Source organism: Anticarsia gemmatalis, chromosome 10, assembly GCF_050436995.1.
Source record: "Anticarsia gemmatalis isolate Benzon Research Colony breed Stoneville strain chromosome 10, ilAntGemm2 primary, whole genome shotgun sequence".
Classification (NCBI taxonomy): domain Eukaryota; kingdom Metazoa; phylum Arthropoda; class Insecta; order Lepidoptera; family Erebidae; genus Anticarsia; species Anticarsia gemmatalis.
In genome coordinates this window covers 3731816-3753318 of record NC_134754.1, presented here as the reverse complement: position 1 = coordinate 3753318, position 21503 = coordinate 3731816, and the positions used below count along the sequence as shown (strand labels likewise).

At 37.7% G+C, this 21503-nt stretch overlaps 1 protein-coding gene across 1 annotated transcript; it reads right to left on the bottom strand.

The window, feature by feature from the left end:
- Window positions 1-17179: 17179 nt before the first annotated feature.
- Window positions 17180-18160, bottom strand: LOC142976276 (uncharacterized). Its single transcript, XM_076119564.1, has one exon. It carries the CDS (start codon window positions 18158-18160, stop codon window positions 17180-17182), a length of 981 nt encoding a protein of 326 aa, XP_075975679.1.
- Between the last annotated feature and the right edge of the window lie 3343 nt (window positions 18161-21503).

The following is a 21503-nucleotide window of genomic DNA, read 5'->3' as shown; positions in this document are numbered from 1 at the left end:
TTTTGTTCGAAAGTTTATTTTATAACTATGTATATTACATAGTTAGTTAAAATAAACTCATCAAGCTTGGTAAACGCATAGATACAACGAATTTTACAATTACCACCGTAACTATCTAACTATCTAATTATACCTAATAGTAGTAGAATATATACCAACCTGATATATGTTTCGGCAGGAGAACTACACAAAGTATTAAGTATCACGCCGCCTATAAGACTAACAAAGTGCGCTTTTAAGGCCTAACTGCTTCTACTTGAAACTACTCACACTCATACTAACTTGATACACAGACGTTTTATCACAAATGCTAAATACGTGATTTATGAAAGAGACTTGTTGAAACACTCAAGTAACGGTTCAAATCTCGTAGGAAGCAAGATGAATGTGTGCTGCACTGTGAGACGGCTTTGGATTGGTTTTAGGGTTCCTTGGACGAAACTAGATTAAGATGTTGACCAAATATTTATATGAAAGGTTAGGGAACAGAAAATAATATAATTAAAAGGGAGAACGGAAAATAGAAGGTTAGGTTTCACCTATTGCTACCTTTTTGAAAAGGTAGATGATCTTTGTTGATGTTTTTTCGTTCTGATGTTGTTCAAAATCACCGAAATGTAAGAGAATACGTAGATACTAGCATAATTTAAGGTAAAATCTTTGCGAGCCTGGTAGGTTATTATTGGCTATGAAATTATAAATGCCGTAAAAGTAAAACCGGCAGAAACAAATCAATTTATTATTATAGTCAAAAGTATAAATCCTTAGCTTGAAAATTATACATCGAAAAACTGTATACTATCTCAAAACATACTCATACACGGAACCACAAACCACTATAAAATAAAATTCCACCAGATTTCAAAGTTCGCAAGTTCCCAGGCATGCAAATTACAAGCGTACACTTCAAAATACGTTCTTTTCGAAATGAAAAACGAACTAACTTTTGCTTTCTTTTCACGGTGCAAGCGTATTGCTACCGTTAAAATACATCAAACAGGATTGAGTGCATGAAGTTGCCAGTGCACACGGCTGAGCAAAATTGAAGCTATTTTTGTGAAAAGAGCTTGTAACGCTGCATATGTTAGGAAATGTTGTGATCTATTCTATTAGTAGTGATTTCATTGCTGTACTTGTAGTCTAATGAACAGTTATCAACCGTAAGGGCTTTTTAATTTTGCATCTTAGTCGAAACGACGATATAATGCAAAACTAGTAAGCCAAGTAACGGAATAACAACATGTGAAACAAATAAAAAAACGATATTTTGAAAACGAATCTATCATCACTTATAATGGTTAGTCTACGTCGATCATCATAACCCTGTGGTTATGATGATCGACGTAGACTAACCAATAATACAATACATTGTTTGATGCTGTCATCAAACAATGTATTTCACTTAAAACTCAAAACGACTTCATCAAAACACCAAGTTAGCTAAGCTCGGGATAAAAGTATTTACGCTAATGTAGCAAAACTGTATTATATTGTTATGTATCCTATTATCATTCGTTTAATTCAGATTACGAGCATCACGAACTGCGGTATATAATACAAACACCCATTAGAGAGACTAACCAACTCAAGTAACGGCCCATTTGTATGTAAATTAAACTGTACAAAGATAATTTAAGGGTTTCCACTTCTTAAGATCTATTTAAGGTCATAGGTGGCGGGGACATTAACTTAGGGATAAGTATTATGTTGAGGATGTTAGCGTTAACTCTTACTGTTTATAATAGCCTGGTACTCAACAATAAATTTTGATGAAGAATGGATTCATTTAAAATATCTTTACACGTGTAGTATCTTTACACAACTATCACCCTGCACTTAGAGTAAATGTATGATTATCCGTAATAATAAATACGATATGTGTTTACAATTACGCCCAAAATGAGCCGGAAAATTTTTGAACTAAACAGCTGTACATTTTTTACCATAGAATTTGGTGTAAAGGTCAAACAAATAAACTTTGAAACGTATAAATACTTCAACATTTTAAGGGTATCAATATTTAACACGCTCGTTTACAACCAATTTTTGTAATGGTAAGAAAAACAAGGAAAATTAACTTTGCCATTTAAATATTATTTCCGTGTCACTAAACCACGTACAGTTCACAAGCCGTGGGTGTAAAGGGCACGAAGGCATCATTTATAACACGTAAGTCTATCGTGAAGATTGGAAAGACATCCATATTGCTAAATAGAGTAGTCTCACCCACACATGTACACCAGAATAACTGTTAAATAAGCTTTCTGCTGCGAAAATATGATACGAAAGTATAAGATACTTTTTGTAACATGACACCTGTTTTGCATGTATCATTTCGCCCACCTTTATCGAGTTGTACCTCTATAGAGTTATGCTGTTACGTTTTTCGTGTAACGTTATGGCCCGAGATTTGGAAAACAATTAGATATATACATAGAGTGCATACAAAAAATCGAAGTGAAATGGTAATCTCGGTAAGTAATTTTTATGGACGTTTAGGTGAAATTAGGCGCAGTAGCGCTAGTTTCTATAGACGGCATTATCGACTAGCGAGTATTAGACATTTGAAATTACTATGATAATTATATTTTTTCCAAATACACTTGCAACATTGAAATTGGCTTGAAATCACCCCATAGTTTAATTCCTACAAAACACTTTTGTTGTATGCCATTGCACACATTTAGCAATAAGGGATGAATCCGTTACCTTTTGTAAACTGCTTAAAAATTACTGTGGGTAGAAATTTATTAAAAACTCTTATTTTAACCACTGCGTCTTTCAGAGTTGAGAAACGAAAATGATGAAGTAATTTAAAATGTCAGCTGAGCTGAGTAGGACGACAATTTGTACAATAAACGTAGGCAGCACTTTACTTTTGTTGCTATTTATATTTTTGTGTGAGACAAATTCTTGGAACGGTAATTTTCCTGGTTTCGTCTAACCGGAATAAGAATAAAGGATGTACTTGGAGAAGATTCTTATACCAACGGCTTGCTTGTTGGTGTATAACATATACCTAAACACGTGTCCAAATGATCATCTAAATATATCTTCAAACGCCATTGAAGTAGACACATGTTAGCATCAATAAAAAACATTTAAATTAAAACACATACCTTAATAAGAACAGCTAATCAAATACAATGAAGCTGATGACTAAATAGAACATTTAAAACAAATAAAAGAGAACATACTCGTTGAACAACATTATTGTGAGCCACGCGCAACCTAGACCTGCGACATTGTAGCTATAATTTTCACTAACAAAGAGTTCATCAATATTAAAAGCTCATACAATTCCATTGAAAAGCATGTGGCTTTACTAGTAGATCACGTATTAGAAATCACCTGGTGTAAGCACTTTGTACTAAGTCATAGAAAGATGCTACTTGACAACTTTTTTTGCTCTTTTCCCAAAGCAGTCTTGGTTGTTATTGGTATAAGGGAATGTGTTCCCATGTTTTATTAATGATGCTCTTCTAAGGTACATTTGATCTCGTTGCTAAGTCATATGTTTTCAAAAAATGCGAAAATAATAAGCCAATTTGATATTCCTATAGATCAAACTACCTATGTCTTCATGTCAGTTCCGATCGTACCTTCCGACTTCCAAATTCCACTTCCAAAATTATGGTATTTTTTTACTTACAACTAAACGTAAACAACGCATTTATGTGATAGCATTTTGTACATTCTTTACTCCCAACAAAAAAGAGCTAATCAAAATATAATGAGCTTCGATATAATCAAGCGAAAAAATACCGCTGTATAACAAACAGGCATTTAAACCTAAACAAGTTTCAACATGTCATCAATCATATGACGGATTGACGGACGGCGTCAAATATGACAGTAATGAAATTTTACGCCCGCATCGTTGCATTTGCTTCGGTAATTACGTGTTAAACTGGACGGGTTATGATGCCAGATTTTTTATTGATACTGTAAGTGGAATGTCGTTAAGGGAATTGGAGTTGGTCGTATTCTTTTTGGGGACAAGTAATTTTCTGTGTGATGAATTTGCGCCAGTCCTTGTGAAGTCCGGTTTGCTTCGACGCCATAAAGTGCAGTGGCCCTGCAATCATAAAATTATTCTAGTGGAAGATTAGGTACTTGTTAGTAAACATTGTATCATTTCTAGCCATCGAATGTAAAATGTTGAAATTCATAAGCTTATTAAAACATACTCTTTTTAAAATACGTAACATTTTTTATTTCCTTTGAATTAAAATGACGTTCACTCCATTTCCGATGTTATATTCATTTTCTTTTTATATCTCACAGGCGAGCTAATAAGACACGTATTAAAAATCTCTTAAACAGAAACGGCAAAACACAGAAGCAACAAAACTTGACATCGAAATGTGGATACGAATAAAGGAGTCGCTCTGTGACAGTCGGAGATTCCAAGATATCAAAATACAAACTTAATTCTTCTGCTACTGAAGATAAAGATCAAGTGAAAGTAGCTCTTGTTGATATGATTTTAAAGTTGAAAGTGTTAAATGATTTATACGTTATAGATGAATTGTAGTTCAGATGTCTTTAGGTGTAAATTATTCAAACGCGGCTCATCCGACGACGCTCGGCTGATTCTACTTTTTTACCGCCGTAAGCCCGTCTTTAAACATAAACGAAGGAATTATTTAGAGAGCCCGGATCAAGAATTAAACCACAAGGTGTCACTGTTGAATGCTGATTACGACCCAAATCAAGGTCCTGGAGAATTTTTAAGTGACAGTATCGGGGAGTTTGGTCTTTGTTGTGAATTATAAAATGTACTTAAAATTAGAGACGGCTGTATTTTTAAAACTCCGCCGTGATGTCATTGATGTTTTTATTTCCGGAATAACATTCCTATTTTAATCTTATTGTATAATCCTTATCTAATTCTTGGGAATAAACTAAATCCCACCCAAGATCACGAAATGAATATACTTATTTGAAATTTTGACTTAGATGGTGATTGACACCACCAGATACAAGATATAATTGAGGCTGTAGGTAATTTAATATAATATTTATTAGGATGCTTAAAATCTTTTCTTCTGATACTTGTTAGTGCAGTGTACAATAAAATATTCTAACAAAACAAAAATATTATTACAAAGCTTCTAAAAATGTTTTGACTTCATGTCGATACATTTTTTCAGTAATCAACTCGTTCAGTATCTCCATTACCCAATCAATACTACAGCTATTAAAACTACGGCCTTATTTTAGCCATCGATTAAAATAAGACCATCCCTTAATTCCCTATTGGAAGAGATATTCATAAAACTGTCAGACCGTGTGAAATAAATAGAGAAACCAGGTCGACACACTATACATAATTTGTACTAATCAATTGCTATTTCCGTTCTACAGTTTAAATTATCTAGTATTATTGACGTTTTGCGCAATTAGTCCGATATGACCCCGATGTGAGTTCGCGACAAACGCTCCGATTGTTTTCAACGATTGTTCGATTTAATACAGTTGTCTGTCGTGTCGGACTTTTAATTACTTCGATTTATTATTTTATACCTGCCACGGTAGTTTTTATTTCAATTGCGATGGAATACTGCAGGAATGTTTCAGATTTTTTTTTCGTGCGCGTGCTAAATTGATAATAATATATGTTTGTTCATCAATTTTTTGAGTTAGTTGTAACCCTTTCGCTGCAATAAAAATTATGTTTATTAAGTCAACTTGTACTGTCTCTTCTTTTTCACAAGTCACCTGCGAAAAAGTATATGTCAATTTATGGGATCTTCTAAATTTAAATTGAGAAACTAACTAGCACACGACACTATTATGCGCTATGGTGTGCGCATTTTCTGTCAATAATTACACTTAGCAGACTAGATTTTAGGGATTCGTTACCTTTTTAAAAGTCAAATAATGAAATATCGAAAAATTCAAAACATTTATATTTTACATCACCGTTAGATAGCCACTTCAGGTTGCAATATGACCAAACGCGCTTTACCGTATGGAGATCAAAACCATGTACGGCTTACACTCGGGGTGCAACACCGTGGAAAATTAAGCGACGCGATATCGAAGCGAATATGGCAAACTTTAACTTTTATTGCTGTTTCCGAATATTCTCTTTACATGGATTTTCTTTTACAATATTTTTATTTTGTAGTGTACATGATTTTATTTTACATGGATATTGGGCTTATATAAGCATACTGTGAAAGTTATTGTTTCTGGTTAACTGCATTTATTTTGTTTTGCTATTTAAAAATCTCGTCCTCGTTTATTTCCATCTATAACCTTCTTAATTTTTCTGAAAATTACCCAGCGGAAAGCGTCGCAGAGGAGTGCCTCGTTAAAACTGTATATTATATATTATTATATTCTTCAATTTTTGTAAAATTTGGGGTTGTTTTCATCAATAAATTGTTGTAAATATTATTCAATATAAACGAAAATTTTATTTATGGACCCGCACATCTCTTCTTCCGTATAAGAATAAACCTTAACACACCTTCCTAAACATACTTTCTTTTCCCTAAAGGTCACCTCAAACTCTATCTCACAGCCAGCAGTGCCTCGCCTCTCTTACAATGTACCACAAGCATGCAAGGTGTATCGTGACCACACTGGCCATTCGTTGCGCACAAATCGCGCTCATGTCGCACGTACTTTATGGGACGGCCGGCGGCGTCTCACTGTGCCTCTGTGGTATAACAAGGAGCCGACTACTGCTTGTGTTCTAGATCTGGCTAAAGTGTAAATATTAAGGACATGTTAAATACCAATATATTTACAGATTGGTTAGTTTGAAAATTTGTAATCCATGAGACAAACATAGACTTCGCGAATTTGGACTCTTACTAGAGGGTTCATATCTTTATTTAAGGAAAAAAATCAAGATAAAGGAGGTACGCAATATTGAAATAAAATAAAAAAAAATATGATTTATAACAGTGGTTTAAGTAGAGCCAGTACTTCAACCACGTTCTCAAAGGACTCCTAAATCTCGTATCATTTGTGTGTTTTAAATTGTCCTGTGTAAGAACTAACTCTAGATTGTTCGCTCATCTTTTTACTTTTCCACGCCATATATAAGTCATTATCATCATTGCGTATGTCATTAATCCCGCAAGGTCTGTCTAAATTCCCAAACCAGACAGCCGCCTCCGCCCAGTACTTGCGCAGGTCCCTCATACCCTTCATATACAAGTAAAAATTTCAAAAATAAAGATCTCCCTATTGTCATCTCCAGTAGCAATATTTCAAGGTAAACACACTACAAGCGCACACGCCTCCATTCGTGGCCGCCGTTTTCGGTATCATGAGGTAACATTGCAACGTACACACGGGCGTCACTTTCTCGTTATAGACCGAAGATCGGCGAGATAGCGGTGATGTGTGTGGTCGGCTTTATTTATCAGATCTCCTTGCTTCGATCCTGTATATAAAAAATGTTTGAGATATGTTTTGTTTTTGAAACAGTAGCGGCTGTTTTACAAACATACATAATATGACGCCTATTGTACTCGAAGATTTAGGCAGTGTGTATAAAATTTAATAAGTTACTATAAGTTTGTAATGAGGTTCAAAATGTTATTTAAGGTTAACCACGTCAATATTTATTAAGAAATTCCATAGATCTCTTGTTAAGTTTTGTCATGACTGTCTAATCTGTTTTATTTTCTTGGATAACATGTAGGAACTCAGAGCGACGTGATGATACTTAGTGGAATTCCTGTATTTGACTTAAACTGGTTTATAGTAATGGGAAAGAGATCTACAAGAGACTTCAGTTTTGTTTTCTTCCTGAAGCTATTTGCCTTGCCTATTTATCTTAACCTTTGAACTCGGTTGATCCGCCATGTCCAACAAATAATACTTTCCTCCGTTTCTCACTTAATAGTAATTATCCTTAATGGGATTTTTATACATTAATATTATTTATGTACGACGTATATTTGTGTGCAATAAACATTCAAGTACAGTAAATTCATAAACACAAAATATATCCAAATAGGTTTATTACCCGATAAGGGGAGTAACGGAATAAAAATAATTATTTAATAGAATTTTAAATCTTTTATGGCTCATGTTCGCATGTTTGTTTTACGATGTTCACATCTAATAAACTTTTCAATAAAAAAATGTTTATAATAATTTTAAAACATTTCTTATATAATAAGCCAAGTTCGCAGCCTTTTGTTGGCTAAATTTCAAAGCAATACCATGTGAAGTGAATTGATAAAAATAGAAACAAAACAAAAATAGGTATAATCTCGCGCCTTTTTCTCTAAATCAGCTTTAACCTAGTTATTGCACTTATCGTTGGAGCATCAGATATGAATTTTGAATTACAAAAATGAAAGGTAAAAAAGTACACGCAATACGTCACATGCGAAATACCATATTTTTTTATAAACAAAGAAAATTTTTAGTTGTAGAAAATATTTCCGAGCGTAAATACCAATTTTAAATTTTCCCGCGTTGTGCATATTAAAACATTTCATTCGCCATTTCAGTAGTTGCTCCGCGAAGCGTGTTGAACTCCACAGGAGGTCGGTTGAGTGCACACTACAAAGGTCGTACTGTGATGTGTTTTCCTTTTATTCATGTGAACCTGGTGCACTGGGACACATTACTAATACGTAACGTTGCACAAACAAAAATTTATTTTCTTTTTACAACCATAGAACTCATTTTAGCATGGCCAGTGTTGATTTAAATAGTATCAACATTGCGATTAGTTTAATGGAGTAAAAGTATGAAAATGTATGGGCCTATGTTAATAGGCGAGTGATAACGTTGTTACTTGGTTGCAATCGGTACCTGGATTATTTATGTATGCAGTGTACTGTAAATAAACTAATGGCTTTACGGGGTGGTTTCATGATTCATTTTATGGAAAACTCACGCAAGTTGCAATGCGAGGTATGCGTCTGCATTGCATTAAGATTTTTTAATATGAAGGCAGTATTTTATAAAATAAAATAACAATATTATTCTAAATACGCATTCTATATTACACATTTAAATTCAGGACCTATATAATAATATTATCAATTTTTAACAAAAAAAGCCTTCATTTAAGTATAGCTGTAAAAAAACAGTACTCTTTTAAAAACTAATATGTCCAGCATGTCACATCATCAACAGCTGGTGGCGATTGTGACTTGCAGCTCCATGCACTACCGTAATTGCAATAAAATATCTAAACAAACTTAACACTTTCCCCTCTCGGACAAATACGCGCTCTCCGCAATATTTCTCCCATTCTCTATCTGAAAAAATCCAATTTCGCATCCGTCTACAACACGTGACGCCCGAAAAAAAAACGCCGAGTCTGACAAAGCCGTCATAAAGTTCCCAAGTAATTCATAAACTGGGAAAGTGCCATTCCGCCTGTGCCCCGGCGATTCGTCCCGCGCGACACAGACCTATTAATTTTTACGATCCATTTAATTCTTTAACCTGGCGGAATCGATTTATAACAGTTTTACCGCCGGAGATTTAACTGGAGTTGTAAAGCTTCTGCCGGTGTCTCGATACAGCGGTGCATCGCAATCGGCACGCTATTCAACTACCACCGAGAATTGCTAATTGGATTTTCTGCTTCATTTTGTATAGATAAAATGTGTGGCCATTGTATCATCTGATACCGGTTGCTATTTTCCGGTAAAGGATTAACTTCGATTGAGTGGGTTCAAGTGAAGTACGTTACTTTGTTATTATGATCTCAATTTAATAACGGTTACACGTGTACGTTTACTACTAGAAAACATTTTGAGTGAAATTGTTTTGTGAGTCAGAAACTCAATTTGTTGATATAAAGAAAACTTTGTGATCTTGCCCGCAGGCTATGTCACAACACACAACCCATTTCAACATGAACATGTTGATTAAATCACATATTTATTTGTAAAACTCATAAAACTTGACCTACGTCACGGCTTCAAAGAATAACCTTCATGAGATTAAAGTAAAAGAAAAAAGCCACTCTGTTTGTAAATACGATAATAATAATAATAATAATAAGCCCGCAGGGCACCTTGAGGCGAGGTGACGGGGAGTAGCGACCCCGCGGTACCTGAGTGCTCCAGGGGGAAGTCACCCTTCCTCATCTCCGGCTTGCCTTAGTTGGCTGGTCGGAGTGAAAACTGACGAGGAAGCGGTCCCCCGCCTCTGGCTTGCCTTCATTGGCCGTCCAGAGTGGAGTCGCGAGAGCAGAGCTCCCACTCTGTTCGGAGGACGGATGCTGAGCGTAAGTGGCTAGTGGGCCAGTGATGCCGGACCCTCAGGGAGCAAGTGATCTGAGTTTAACGTCCAGCGAGGCCTCTCCGTCCTTCAGCCGCTCACGTCCCTGTTGCCCCCTTGTTGCATTTTGAGCGACTAGTTTGGGGGGCCCAGTTTGTGAGTTGGCGAGTCTCCGCCTGCCACTTTTACGTGTTATTTACATTGTTATAGGCAGGCGCCATAGTCCCTATAGATCACCAACACTCCAGTCCACAAGCAACCCATCCCAATAGCCCAAGTAGTTTTTTCCATTAGTTTTGCCATAGTTCCACACAGTCCGGTGATTGTCCTTGGGTGCACTTTATAGTGTAAACAGGGATAATCACCGGATTGTGACATCATACATTTTTGAAATATTAAAGCAGTCGAAAAGGGCCTCTACGTGTTGGCTTCGGCCCCACGCACGCCTACCAAAAATCCGGGACTCCATAGTCCCGAGATGAGGTACAGACTTACATAATAATAATAATAATATTGATTTGATTGACGTGCATTCAATTCTGTACTGTGCGGCCAATGCAGTATGTCGCATCGCTGGTGTTAAATTCCAACAAGACACAGCGATGCGACCGAAGCCAGCCGTACCGGCTTGGCAGTGCAGGATTGAACGACGTATTGCTGATGCCAGGGTGATGATTGGCAAACTTATCTGCTTCAGGTCGGGCAATATGCGCCCGAGAGTTATGCGCTTTGTGCGTCGAGCATTCATGGGGACTGATATAAGTCCCCAAGACTACCATGCCCGGATCACAGAGCGCATCGACTTTCTGAAGCAGAAGGTTTACGCGTGGGCAAACCGCATTAAGAGGTACAAAAAGCGTGTAGCGAGATATACCCAGAATCGCATGTTCCAGAGTGATCAAAAGTGGATATACAGAGCCTGGGAGCGATCCGATCAAAGTGTGGGCGACATGGGCCTGCCGGATGCTGATTCTACGAATACGTTCTGGCGTAGTATTTGGTCGGTACCGGTTGACCACACTGAGGGTGTCTGGATGCGGGAGGTTGAGCGTGCATGTGAGCCCATAGAAAGAATGCCGGCTATAAATATTGAGACCGAAGATGTAGCCAACGCAGTCCGTTCGCTGGCCAATTGGAAATCTCCCGGACCGGACGGACTGCATAACTTTTGGTTAAAATGGCTGCGTAGTTCGCATGCACGCTTAGCTTCCCTATTCCAGTCATCTGTGGAGTCTGGATCGCTACCATCTTTTTTAACTAACGGTATCACCCACTTGCTCTATAAGTCAGGTAATGCCACGGATCCCAAAAATTATCGGCCCATCACGTGTTTACCCACGTTATATAAATTACTCACATCTATTCTGAGAGGAAAACTAAATGAACATATAACTGGAAATAACATCATGGCTATCTCTCAGAATGGATGTAGGAATGGGGCCCGTGGCACTAAAGAGCTACTCCTCATTGATATGGCCATTTGCCAGCAAGTTCGCCGGAACCGTAGGAGTCTGTCTACATGCTGGATAGATTACAAGAAGGCCTATGACTCTGTGCCCCATTCATGGCTGCTGAGGGTGCTGGAGTTGTATAAAGTAGATGCAACTCTATGCGCCTTCTTGAGATCATGCATGGGCCAATGGACGACTGGCCTTCGCTATCCAGGGTGTGGGCGGGTTCTCGGTGACGGCGAGTTGTTAAGGATAGAGCGAGGCATCTTTCAGGGTGACAGTCTGAGTCCCTTGTGGTTTTGCCTGGCACTGAACCCTCTCAGTACTTTACTGAGGATTTCGGGCCAAGGTTATAGGTTGCGAAGAGATGGTCAAGTCATATCTCACCTGTTCTACATGGATGACCTCAAGTTGTTTGCTTCATCCGAACCGCATATGGTGGAATTGCTGAAGGTGACTGAAGTTTTCAGTAATTCCATCAGAATGGAGTTTGGTGTAGACAAGTGTGCGGTCATGCATGTAAAACAGGGGAGGGTGGTGACATCCGAGGGTTTACAACTCTCGGATCACACAACTCTCAGACCGCTCCTCGCCACCGACACCTACAAATACTTGGGTATGTCACAGGCGTTAGGCATCGATGAGGTGGGAATGAAACGATCGTTGCGGGAACGTTTCTTTGGCCGCCTGAGAAAAGTACTTAATAGTCTTTTGTCGGGTGGTAACAAGGTTCGTGCCTTTAACGGTTGGGTCATTCCACTTCTGATGTACTCCTTTGGCATACTCAAGTGGACTCAGACCGAGCTGGACGCCCTGGATAGGAGAGTCCGGTCACTGCTGACCTCATATCGGATGCATCACCCGCGATCATCGGTGATGAGACTGTACATTCCGCGGAAGTGTGGGGGTCGAGGTTTTTTGAATGCCAAAACCCTCCACAACCGCGAGGTGTGCAGTCTTCGAGATTATTTTCTCAGCATTGACGTGGGGTTGCACCGAGATGTGGTTGCAGTTGATAAAGGACTCACTCCTCTGTCCTTGGCTAACGAGAACTGGCGACGGCCTGTGGTGATGGACGTTGGGGACCGCGTCGATGTGTGGCGGAGCAAGGAGCTGCATGGCAGGTACTATCGGGCCCTTCACGGACCCGATGTCGACCTGCTGGCGTCGGTGGCCTGGTTACGCTTCGGTGATCTCTTTGGAGAAACCGAGGGGTTTGTCTGCGCAATTGCTGACGAAGTTGTCAAGACGAACAACTACCGGAAATATATTATGAAGGACGGCACAATTGACGTGTGCCGGGCTTGTCATCAGCCTGGCGAGTCCCTCAGACATATAGTTTCCGGCTGTTCGCGTCTTGCCAATGGAGAGTACTTGCACAGACACAACCAAGTAGCCAGGATCATCCACCAGCAACTTGCTCTGAAGCATAATCTTGTGGTCACCGAGGTCCCTTACTACAGGTATGTTCCGGAGCCGGTTCTTGAAAATGGCTCAATCACCATGTACTGGGATCGGTCTATAATCACGGATCGCACTATAATTGCGAACAAACCCGATATAGTGGTTGTAGACCGATCAGAGCGTGTCGCAGTAATCGTCGACATCACTGTCCCGCATGACGAGAATCTCGTGAAGGCCGAAAAAGATAAAGAAGTTAAATATTTGGATCTGGCTCATGAGATTGTCGACATGTGGGATGTGGATTCCGCGATTATTGTCCCCATAGTCGTGTCAGTTAACGGACTTATAGCTAAGAGTCTCGACCAACATCTTCGGAGGCTTGCGTTGGGCAGCTGGGTCAAGGGCCTGATGCAGAAGGCGGTTCTTCTCGGCACGGCACGAATCGTTAGGAGGTTCCTCGCCCTGGAGTCCTAACCGCCGGTACTTTGGACCCTGTTCCCGATACCGGTGGCCACCTAATTTTTATATTTTTAAATATGTTTTTTTTTTTATATTTTTCTTACTATAATGAAAATATATATTTAAAAATGTAATAATTAAGAAGAATTATAAATAAAGAGAATAATAATATCTTTATTCAGTACAGTCAAACATAATTACAATGATTTCATAAACTTTACATTAGTTGTACTTTAGGAACAATAAATTGAGGTCAAAACAACCGACTCCTAAACTAGGTGGGGAACCTGTATCTTAGGAGTCGTTCGTGATTCCTCCGATTAACTAATATATTTATAACTATGTTGCAGTTTAAGTATCAGCGAGCTATATTAATATAAAAATAACATTTACAAAACATGTTTTATATAGCAACTTTTAACAGATTTTCTGTTTCAGCATAACTAAGTTTTTGTAACCATTTAGCGATTTTATTTTTATTAACATGACTGGTCTGGTTATAAATAGGGATTTTCTTATGTATAATATCGTATAGGCGAGCACTTTGAACTGAGAATTGACGTCCCGCCAGCGCAGTGCGATGTGGGACCCTGTCACAGACTGAGCTGCCAGGCCGTCTTTGTGCAATGCTCCGATCAAAAGTTAGCATTGAGTGGCGTCTTAAAATTGTACGTAGTATATATAGTTGTCTCACAGTGAGTACACCTGTATCCGCGTAAAGCAATTCAGTAGAATAGAGCCTGCGCTTAAAGAACATGACTTTGAGGATCGCCCGTTGAGCACGCTCAAGGTGAAGGAGGATTGTTTTGCAAGCTCCACCCCACGCAGGTATACAGTAAGTGATTAAGGACTCAGACAGACTGCGATACACGAGGAGCAAGGTTTCGCGATCAGCAGAATGTCTGAGTTCCTTAAAGATGAAAATAAGTCGCCTGAGTCGACTGCACATAGCCTCAATGTGGGGCCTCCAACTTAATTTCCCATCCACGTACACACCAAGATATTTAAGCTTACTGACCTGGGTAAGTTGTGGACAGTCACAATTTACCGACCCTGAGTCTACCGCACATGAATGAGCCCTGACTACAGCCCTACTTGTGAGTGGCACATGAGAAGTGGGATGTGTAAACCGAATGATGTTGGTTTTGTTAATGTTGAGAGTCAGTAAGTTTGCGGTTAACCAAGTCATAACTACTCGTAAGGCCTTTTCAGCAGTCAGTCGAGCTTCATCCCAGTTCTTACCGTACACGAGCAATGCTGTATCGTCTGCATAAGCAAAGATTTTGCAATTTGTTATGCAGAGTTGGCAGAGGTCATTAATGTACAGCAGAAACAGGGTTGGACCAAGTATACTGCCTTGTGGAACTCCAAAACAGAGAGCATCATCAGAACTGACGAGGGAATCTATTTTTACGCACTGGGAGCGATCAGATAAATAACTTCTGAAGATATCTAGCGCCAAACCACGCACTCCAGAGGCTTCCAATTTACATATGAGCCTGGAAACAGAGACAGTGTCGAACGCTTTGGAGAGGTCTAAAAAGATACCATAGCATTTCAGCTTTTGATCCATCTTTTCCGACAAATCGTTTACCAGAGTAGTAACAGCATCCTCACACGATTTACCGTTCCGGAAACCGAACTGGTTTTCTGCGAGTAATTTATTTTTGGTCAGGAATGTGTAAAGACTGTTGTTCAGGATACGCTCCAAAATTTTTGATAGGGAAGTCAGTACTGAAATCGGCCTATAGTTCGTAACGCTGTCTCTGTCTCCACCCTTATGGATTGGATGGACAACCGCTTTTTTTAAGGCTTTTGGAAAGGTACCAGACTGGATTGCCAAATTACAGATATGAGCAATAGGTGGTGATAATGCAGATTTTGATTGTATTAGTACTTTAGCTGGTATACCATCCCATCCTGTAGCACAGTTGGCCCTTAATCCGGCTATTAGTGATTCAACTTGACTATTGTGTACTGGCAGAATAGCAAGAGAGTCGCGTGGGCAGTTTATGGACGTGGCTTGGTACATGGCGTTCATGGGCGGTGAGGCTTGGCGTTGAGAGATTCCCTCGGCCAGCTCTTTCCCTATGTTGACGAAAAATCTGTTTACTAAGTCCAAAGAAGCCTGTTCGGTGTGTGCAAGATGCAACAATTCTTTAGGTGGCCGTGTTTTGGACTCAGTTCCTGTTATACATTTTATTGCTTTCCACGTAGCTTTAGGATTGTTTTTAGCTTTAGTTAGTTCAGCTTTGTCATGTGCATTTTTGAGTTTACGTAAAAGATTGTTGCAGAAATTGCGATATCTTCTATATGTGAGTTTGAGTATCGTATTATTTGGGTCCAATTTTTGTCGTAAGTGCATTTTGTCACGATTTTGGATGCATTTTATCAATCCTTTGGTCATCCATGGCTTTAAAATTCTTAATCTTTTAGGGACATAGATTGACTGCGTGTGTTTTGTGATAACGTTCTGTATAGTGGTAATTAGCTGGTTTGTGGCTTCGTCTGGATCGGTTTCATTTGTGATTTGACTAAAATCAGTGTCATCTATATCAATTTTGATGGCAGGGTAGTTAAGGCGCATGAGTGTCTTGCTGGGTTTTGGCTTTGTAGGATGGAGTGTTAGGCTAAGTAGTATCGGCAAATGGTCCGTGATGTGTGTGTCTAGGATCAGAACTTGAGCTGGAGCCGTAACTTTTAATAGTACGTGATCCAAACAATTGTCAATTCTGGTCGGTAGGAAGTGAGCTGGCCAGAGCCCCAAAGTAGCGGTATTTGTCAGATATTCATTTGAGTTGGTGTCTTTGTTATTAGGTTTAATATCGATGTTCACATCTCCAATTAAGACAATATTTGAAAAGGCACTAAGAGAGTGAATTAATGTATCTAGACTGTTATAAAAGTTTTTAAGATCTTTGTGGGATGGGGAACGGTAAACGCCTATAATTGCAGTATTTCCAATAGTAGTTACTAATATATTAGCATTTAAAAATTGAGGTTCATACACTGAGCTATTCACGGAGTTTTTTATATATATTACGACCCCATCATTCTGGAGATGGTTGTTTTCAGTCGCGTGCGCAGAATAGCCAGGAAGGTCAGGAATTTTTACAGTATTTTTAAGCCAACATTCAGACAGAATAATGACATCAAAATATATATTTGTCGTGTGTACCATTGCCAAAAACTGGAGAAAGTTTTTATTAATGCTTCTTATATTTAGGTGTATAATTTTTAGTTTATCATAGGGGTGAGATATAATACTCGAACACCTAAGAGGGGAGCATGTTTCAAGGGGCGAAGACATCGCATCTTCATCAACCTCGTTTGATATTAAATTAAATGGCATCATTTTAAAGAATTGTTTAGAACACATATCGCGACATGAAAGAAACATATTTGGAGCGGCTGGGACCAGAGAGTCAAATCATTGAAATCGAAATGGTTACATGATTTGAGAAATGACAATATATTTTTTACCAGGTATGTTGCTATTACAATTTGATGACTGTAGTGTATTTGATTTATAGACAGTAACTCGATTATAATGAACAAAATAATTATTATATGAAGAATATATAAGAAAATAAGGCATGCACAAAAATATCTAATAAGGTAGATATTGTTTTCACCTAGAGACATCATTGCTGTTTTACTAAAAAAGCCAAGCATTCACCAGTCTTAATATGGATGGGCTTTGAATCTTTTTCTAAGCGCATAAAAATCCGTCCGTTCGAGTGCCAACAGGAGTAATTGTGTGCTTTAGCTACCATCCGTGCATCAAACAAAAGCTTTTTAAGGGTTGGTGTGAGATGTTCATCAGCATAAATCGCTCTCTTCTCACCCGGCATTCCAATCGTTTTAGTATTTAGCTTTTCACTTATTGGACGGTCTTTATTGAAACCTCGTACGGTGGTTAGAAAGTTGTTCCTGGTGGAGACTGAGGCAAACTCGGCAACAATAGGTCTAGTGATTCCCGGTTTCCCAGGAAGACGGTATATATCTCGGAGGTCCGAGGCCTCTATGTTTAGTTTCATAGCCTGCCCAATGTCGGAGAGAACGGCCACTAAATCGCTAGACTTTTCTTGATCTTTGGGAGGTACATTTCTGAGCTCAATTGTAGCGGAACGGGTCACTAAACGCATGTCCTGAAGCTGGTATTCAAGTTTCGTGATCCTGTTTAGATTTTCTGCCCTTTCTTTTTCGAGGTCGTATATTTTGTTTTGCAATTCTTCGTAACTATGGTTTATGAACTCCATCCCCTTTTCAATTTCAGAGTTCGATTTTTGAATTTGTTGGCATTGTAGTTTAAGGGCCGACACATCTCTCACAAGTAAGGACAACGTGGAATCCTGTTCGGCTTTCCAGGTCGTCAGACGTTGGTCTTGGTCCTGCTTCCAGCTGATTAAAAGTTCTTTCAGTTCATCCTTAAGCCTGTCAACGCCATCTGTAGATTTGTTGCTCTGAGGGGAATCATCAAGTCTCTGACGTTTGTCACGGAGTGTAACGTTATAGCTAGGAGCATTTGTATCCTTTACTTGTAATAAGTCTGAATCTGATATAGATTTCTCACGCGTAACCGTATTGGGTGTAGACGGCGGAGTGCATTGTTTTCTAGGCATCGTTGCGAGGTTGTAAGTAAGAATATATAATAAAATGCACGGGAATTTAAATGAGATCTTGATTATTAACTGTAGGCGTGTAATAAACGGACTTGCGTAGCAGATGTGAAGAGTTCATATAACGCCGAAACGATTTTGAAACATACTTATTAAGTTGGAATAACATTTTTAGTTTTTAAATCTTTTGACACAAAATTGCTTTTACGCACAAGCACTTTACTGATCTTTGATACAATAATTGAAATACATATCTAATGGATAGAATAATATCTAAAATTTTATTTGTTTTTACCATTTATACATTCTCAATTTTTTACATGTACGTAATTTTTAAGCATATTATTATGGCCTATCAATTTTGACATTCTAGTTATCTATTTCTGTACTCCTATTACCACTAATTCGAAAATTGACAATACAATTATAGCATAATTTATTTTAATCATAAACTATTTCGATCGAAAATGCTCACAACAGTCTAGTGCCTCTATTAAATGAAACATAGTTTCGTTACGAAATACACCTGAAAACGCAAACAAAGTACTAAAGAGATCTGCGCCGTACATAACGCTATGCAGTCGGCTGCATCGTGCGTTGTGATCATAAATCAATGAGACTGCATTCACTTTGCTCAGCCCGTACACTGTACAGTCAGCTATTAGCACGAACCACTGCTTTCGCGGACCGCTTCATAATCCGATCGATGTGGTTAATGTTGTATATAAATACGTAAGGTTATTTATGTTGTTTTCATTTGTTTGATAGTTTTATTACTAAAAAATATTTTAAATTATTGATGAGTATGATACCTGCTTATTTTTTTAGTTAATAAGTGCCAAAAGATAAAAAGTATTATTTTTTTGTCTATTTATTAATTAATTACCACGATTTTATTTCGTGCATTGTGGGTTAATATGTCAATCTATAACCAATATAATATATTTCTTTCTGGACTATAAGTGTTTTGAAATTTATAGCAGTCACCTGCAACGGAAGATAGAGCATATCGATGATCGGCAATTACTAAACATATTACCTATTATCATACAGCAATTACTATACATATACCACTATTTTAGCAATTTATTTTAGTTTAGCAGATATTACTGAAATTCTAAATATCTGAAATAAATTTCTAGATAAACTAATAAAAGGACAATTTATTTCGCAAACACAGCGAATGAAATATTACCAGCAATTTTTAGAACAACAGTCGTACAAAAACGTATGGCCGTTTGATTTCAACGTCAATCGTGTAACACTGTAAATTGATGTTATTCGTGCGTGACACGTTTTGATACTAACTGAATTTTTCAATTGCCCTTTGTTTTGCTTCGGAAAATTGTTAACGTTGATTTTGTAAAGCTTAATAACTGGCTTTTGACTGTAACTGCCCACCTGATTGTTTTTAACGTGTAAACGTTCATTTAAGCGAAAAAAGTGAGAAGGTAATAAACAGACCGCCATACCGTGGTTCTTTTGCCTGATTTTGTTTCTCTTTCTTACTTTACTAAGATAACTAACTTATGCACTTGTGTTTATCTAAGTACTACAAAAACATAAAAAGCTATTCTAACTTAATATAATAATACAATATACATATTTTGAAAAGTCCACATGAGCCGTAAAGTAACTTTTTACTTTATTCGTGGAATACAAAAAAGAACAATGCAAACCCTATTATAATAATTATTTCAGAACAAAATTCGATTTTTCCTGGAACAAGCTTCAAGTTCAAAGGTGAAGTTGCAGACTTCCAAATTCAAAACCCACCAAAGGAAAGCTTCTAAAAATAAAACAACAAATAAAATATATAAGGCCAGTGTCGGATAAAAAATACGATAATATTTTCAAACGTTCCCAAGATCAAAGATAATCGTGACTAAATACTGACCATTTCTCAACGGAACACACCCTGAATATTTATTCGAATAGAAAATTTAGAGGCACAAGCTTCTGAGAAAGAGATAAAACACACGCCTGAAATAATATTTAGGTACTTTTTATTTAGAAAATATTATAAACCTACTGTTTATGAGGTGCTTGGATCCATTCCCGGGTTGAACAGAAATATTCTGTGCCTCTAAGAGCAAGCTGTTTTTTTTAATTTCCTTTATTAGTTAAATATTCAAGATTGGAGTGCTTAGTATTAAATCTTATAGCGTAAGCATAATATAGGTTGAGTAACTTACATCGATTTACAGACTATTGCAAATTTTAGTCCTTTTGTGATGTGTTTGGACGTGATTTTTCAAAGCTAATAGGCGGGTTTCTATGTGGTTCATCATTACACAACATTTGTGATAGTTATGGGGAAATTATTGAAATAGAAGTAGTAGAAGAAAGTTCGAATAAGAATCTTAAAAAATTAAAATAGATTATTAGTAAATAGAATATTTCTAAATTATTATATTAAAAAAGCCCGAAACCCCCGACCACCTGGTACGGCGAAATTAGGGGGAGTTTTTATTTGAGTCGTAAAACTATCCTAGCCTAATTAATTTTGATAAAAGGGAAAGCTTGTTTGAATCTTTATTGCGCCATAACGCGGCTACTTATCATTTATACTAGGCCTGAATGTAGGCAAAATATATTTATTTACAATAGTGCCGGTATTTTCCTGAGCATTAGTCACAAGTATATTTTCAGAAAAACAGACTAGTCTGGAAACAGTGAATCATAGTAAGATGAGCATAACACTATAAGATTTGCAGTGATTCACCATCATATGGAGAAAAACGATCACATAACCTTAAAAGTATACGCAAACATATAGTTGCATCCATAGTCAATACTGAAATAAAATATTAATTTTATACTCCAGCTGTTGAAAAATCAGGAAAAAACAAGCTTAACTGACTGCATAAAACCACCAATTAAACTTTCAACCCGCACTAATCCTAAACAAGCAAACCAAATAACAGGAATCAAAACACGAGTATCAATTGAAGTAATGAAACGTGATCGTTCGAATCAGCGGGTACTGCATGCATTCAAATCATAAATCATCGGGATAGCCTATTACTTTGTGTGTTCAGCCATTAGCTAGCCCAAGCCCTAACTCGGTTACTTCGAACTTGGGAATACTGATAGCCAAGTTTTAGTTGCTATAGATGATTAGTGTTCGAGCTGGCTCGAGTAATTTGTGGATGTTTTGATTGACTTATTAGTTGGTATTGGTGTTATGGAAGCGATACTGAGTGCATTACAAACAATTTTCGTTAGAGGTTGTGCAATAGTTTACTATACATACATATATGCAATATGAATATATAAAACATAGGTTGTATACCAGTTTAACAGATATTATTATTTAAATTCTTGCATTACAAACAAATCGGTT

Bases quoted from the DNA above. Each gene is read 5' to 3' on its own strand.
- LOC142976276 (XM_076119564.1), bottom strand. From the start codon at position 18,160: ATGCCTAGAAAACAATGCACTCCGCCGTCTACACCCAATACGGTTACG.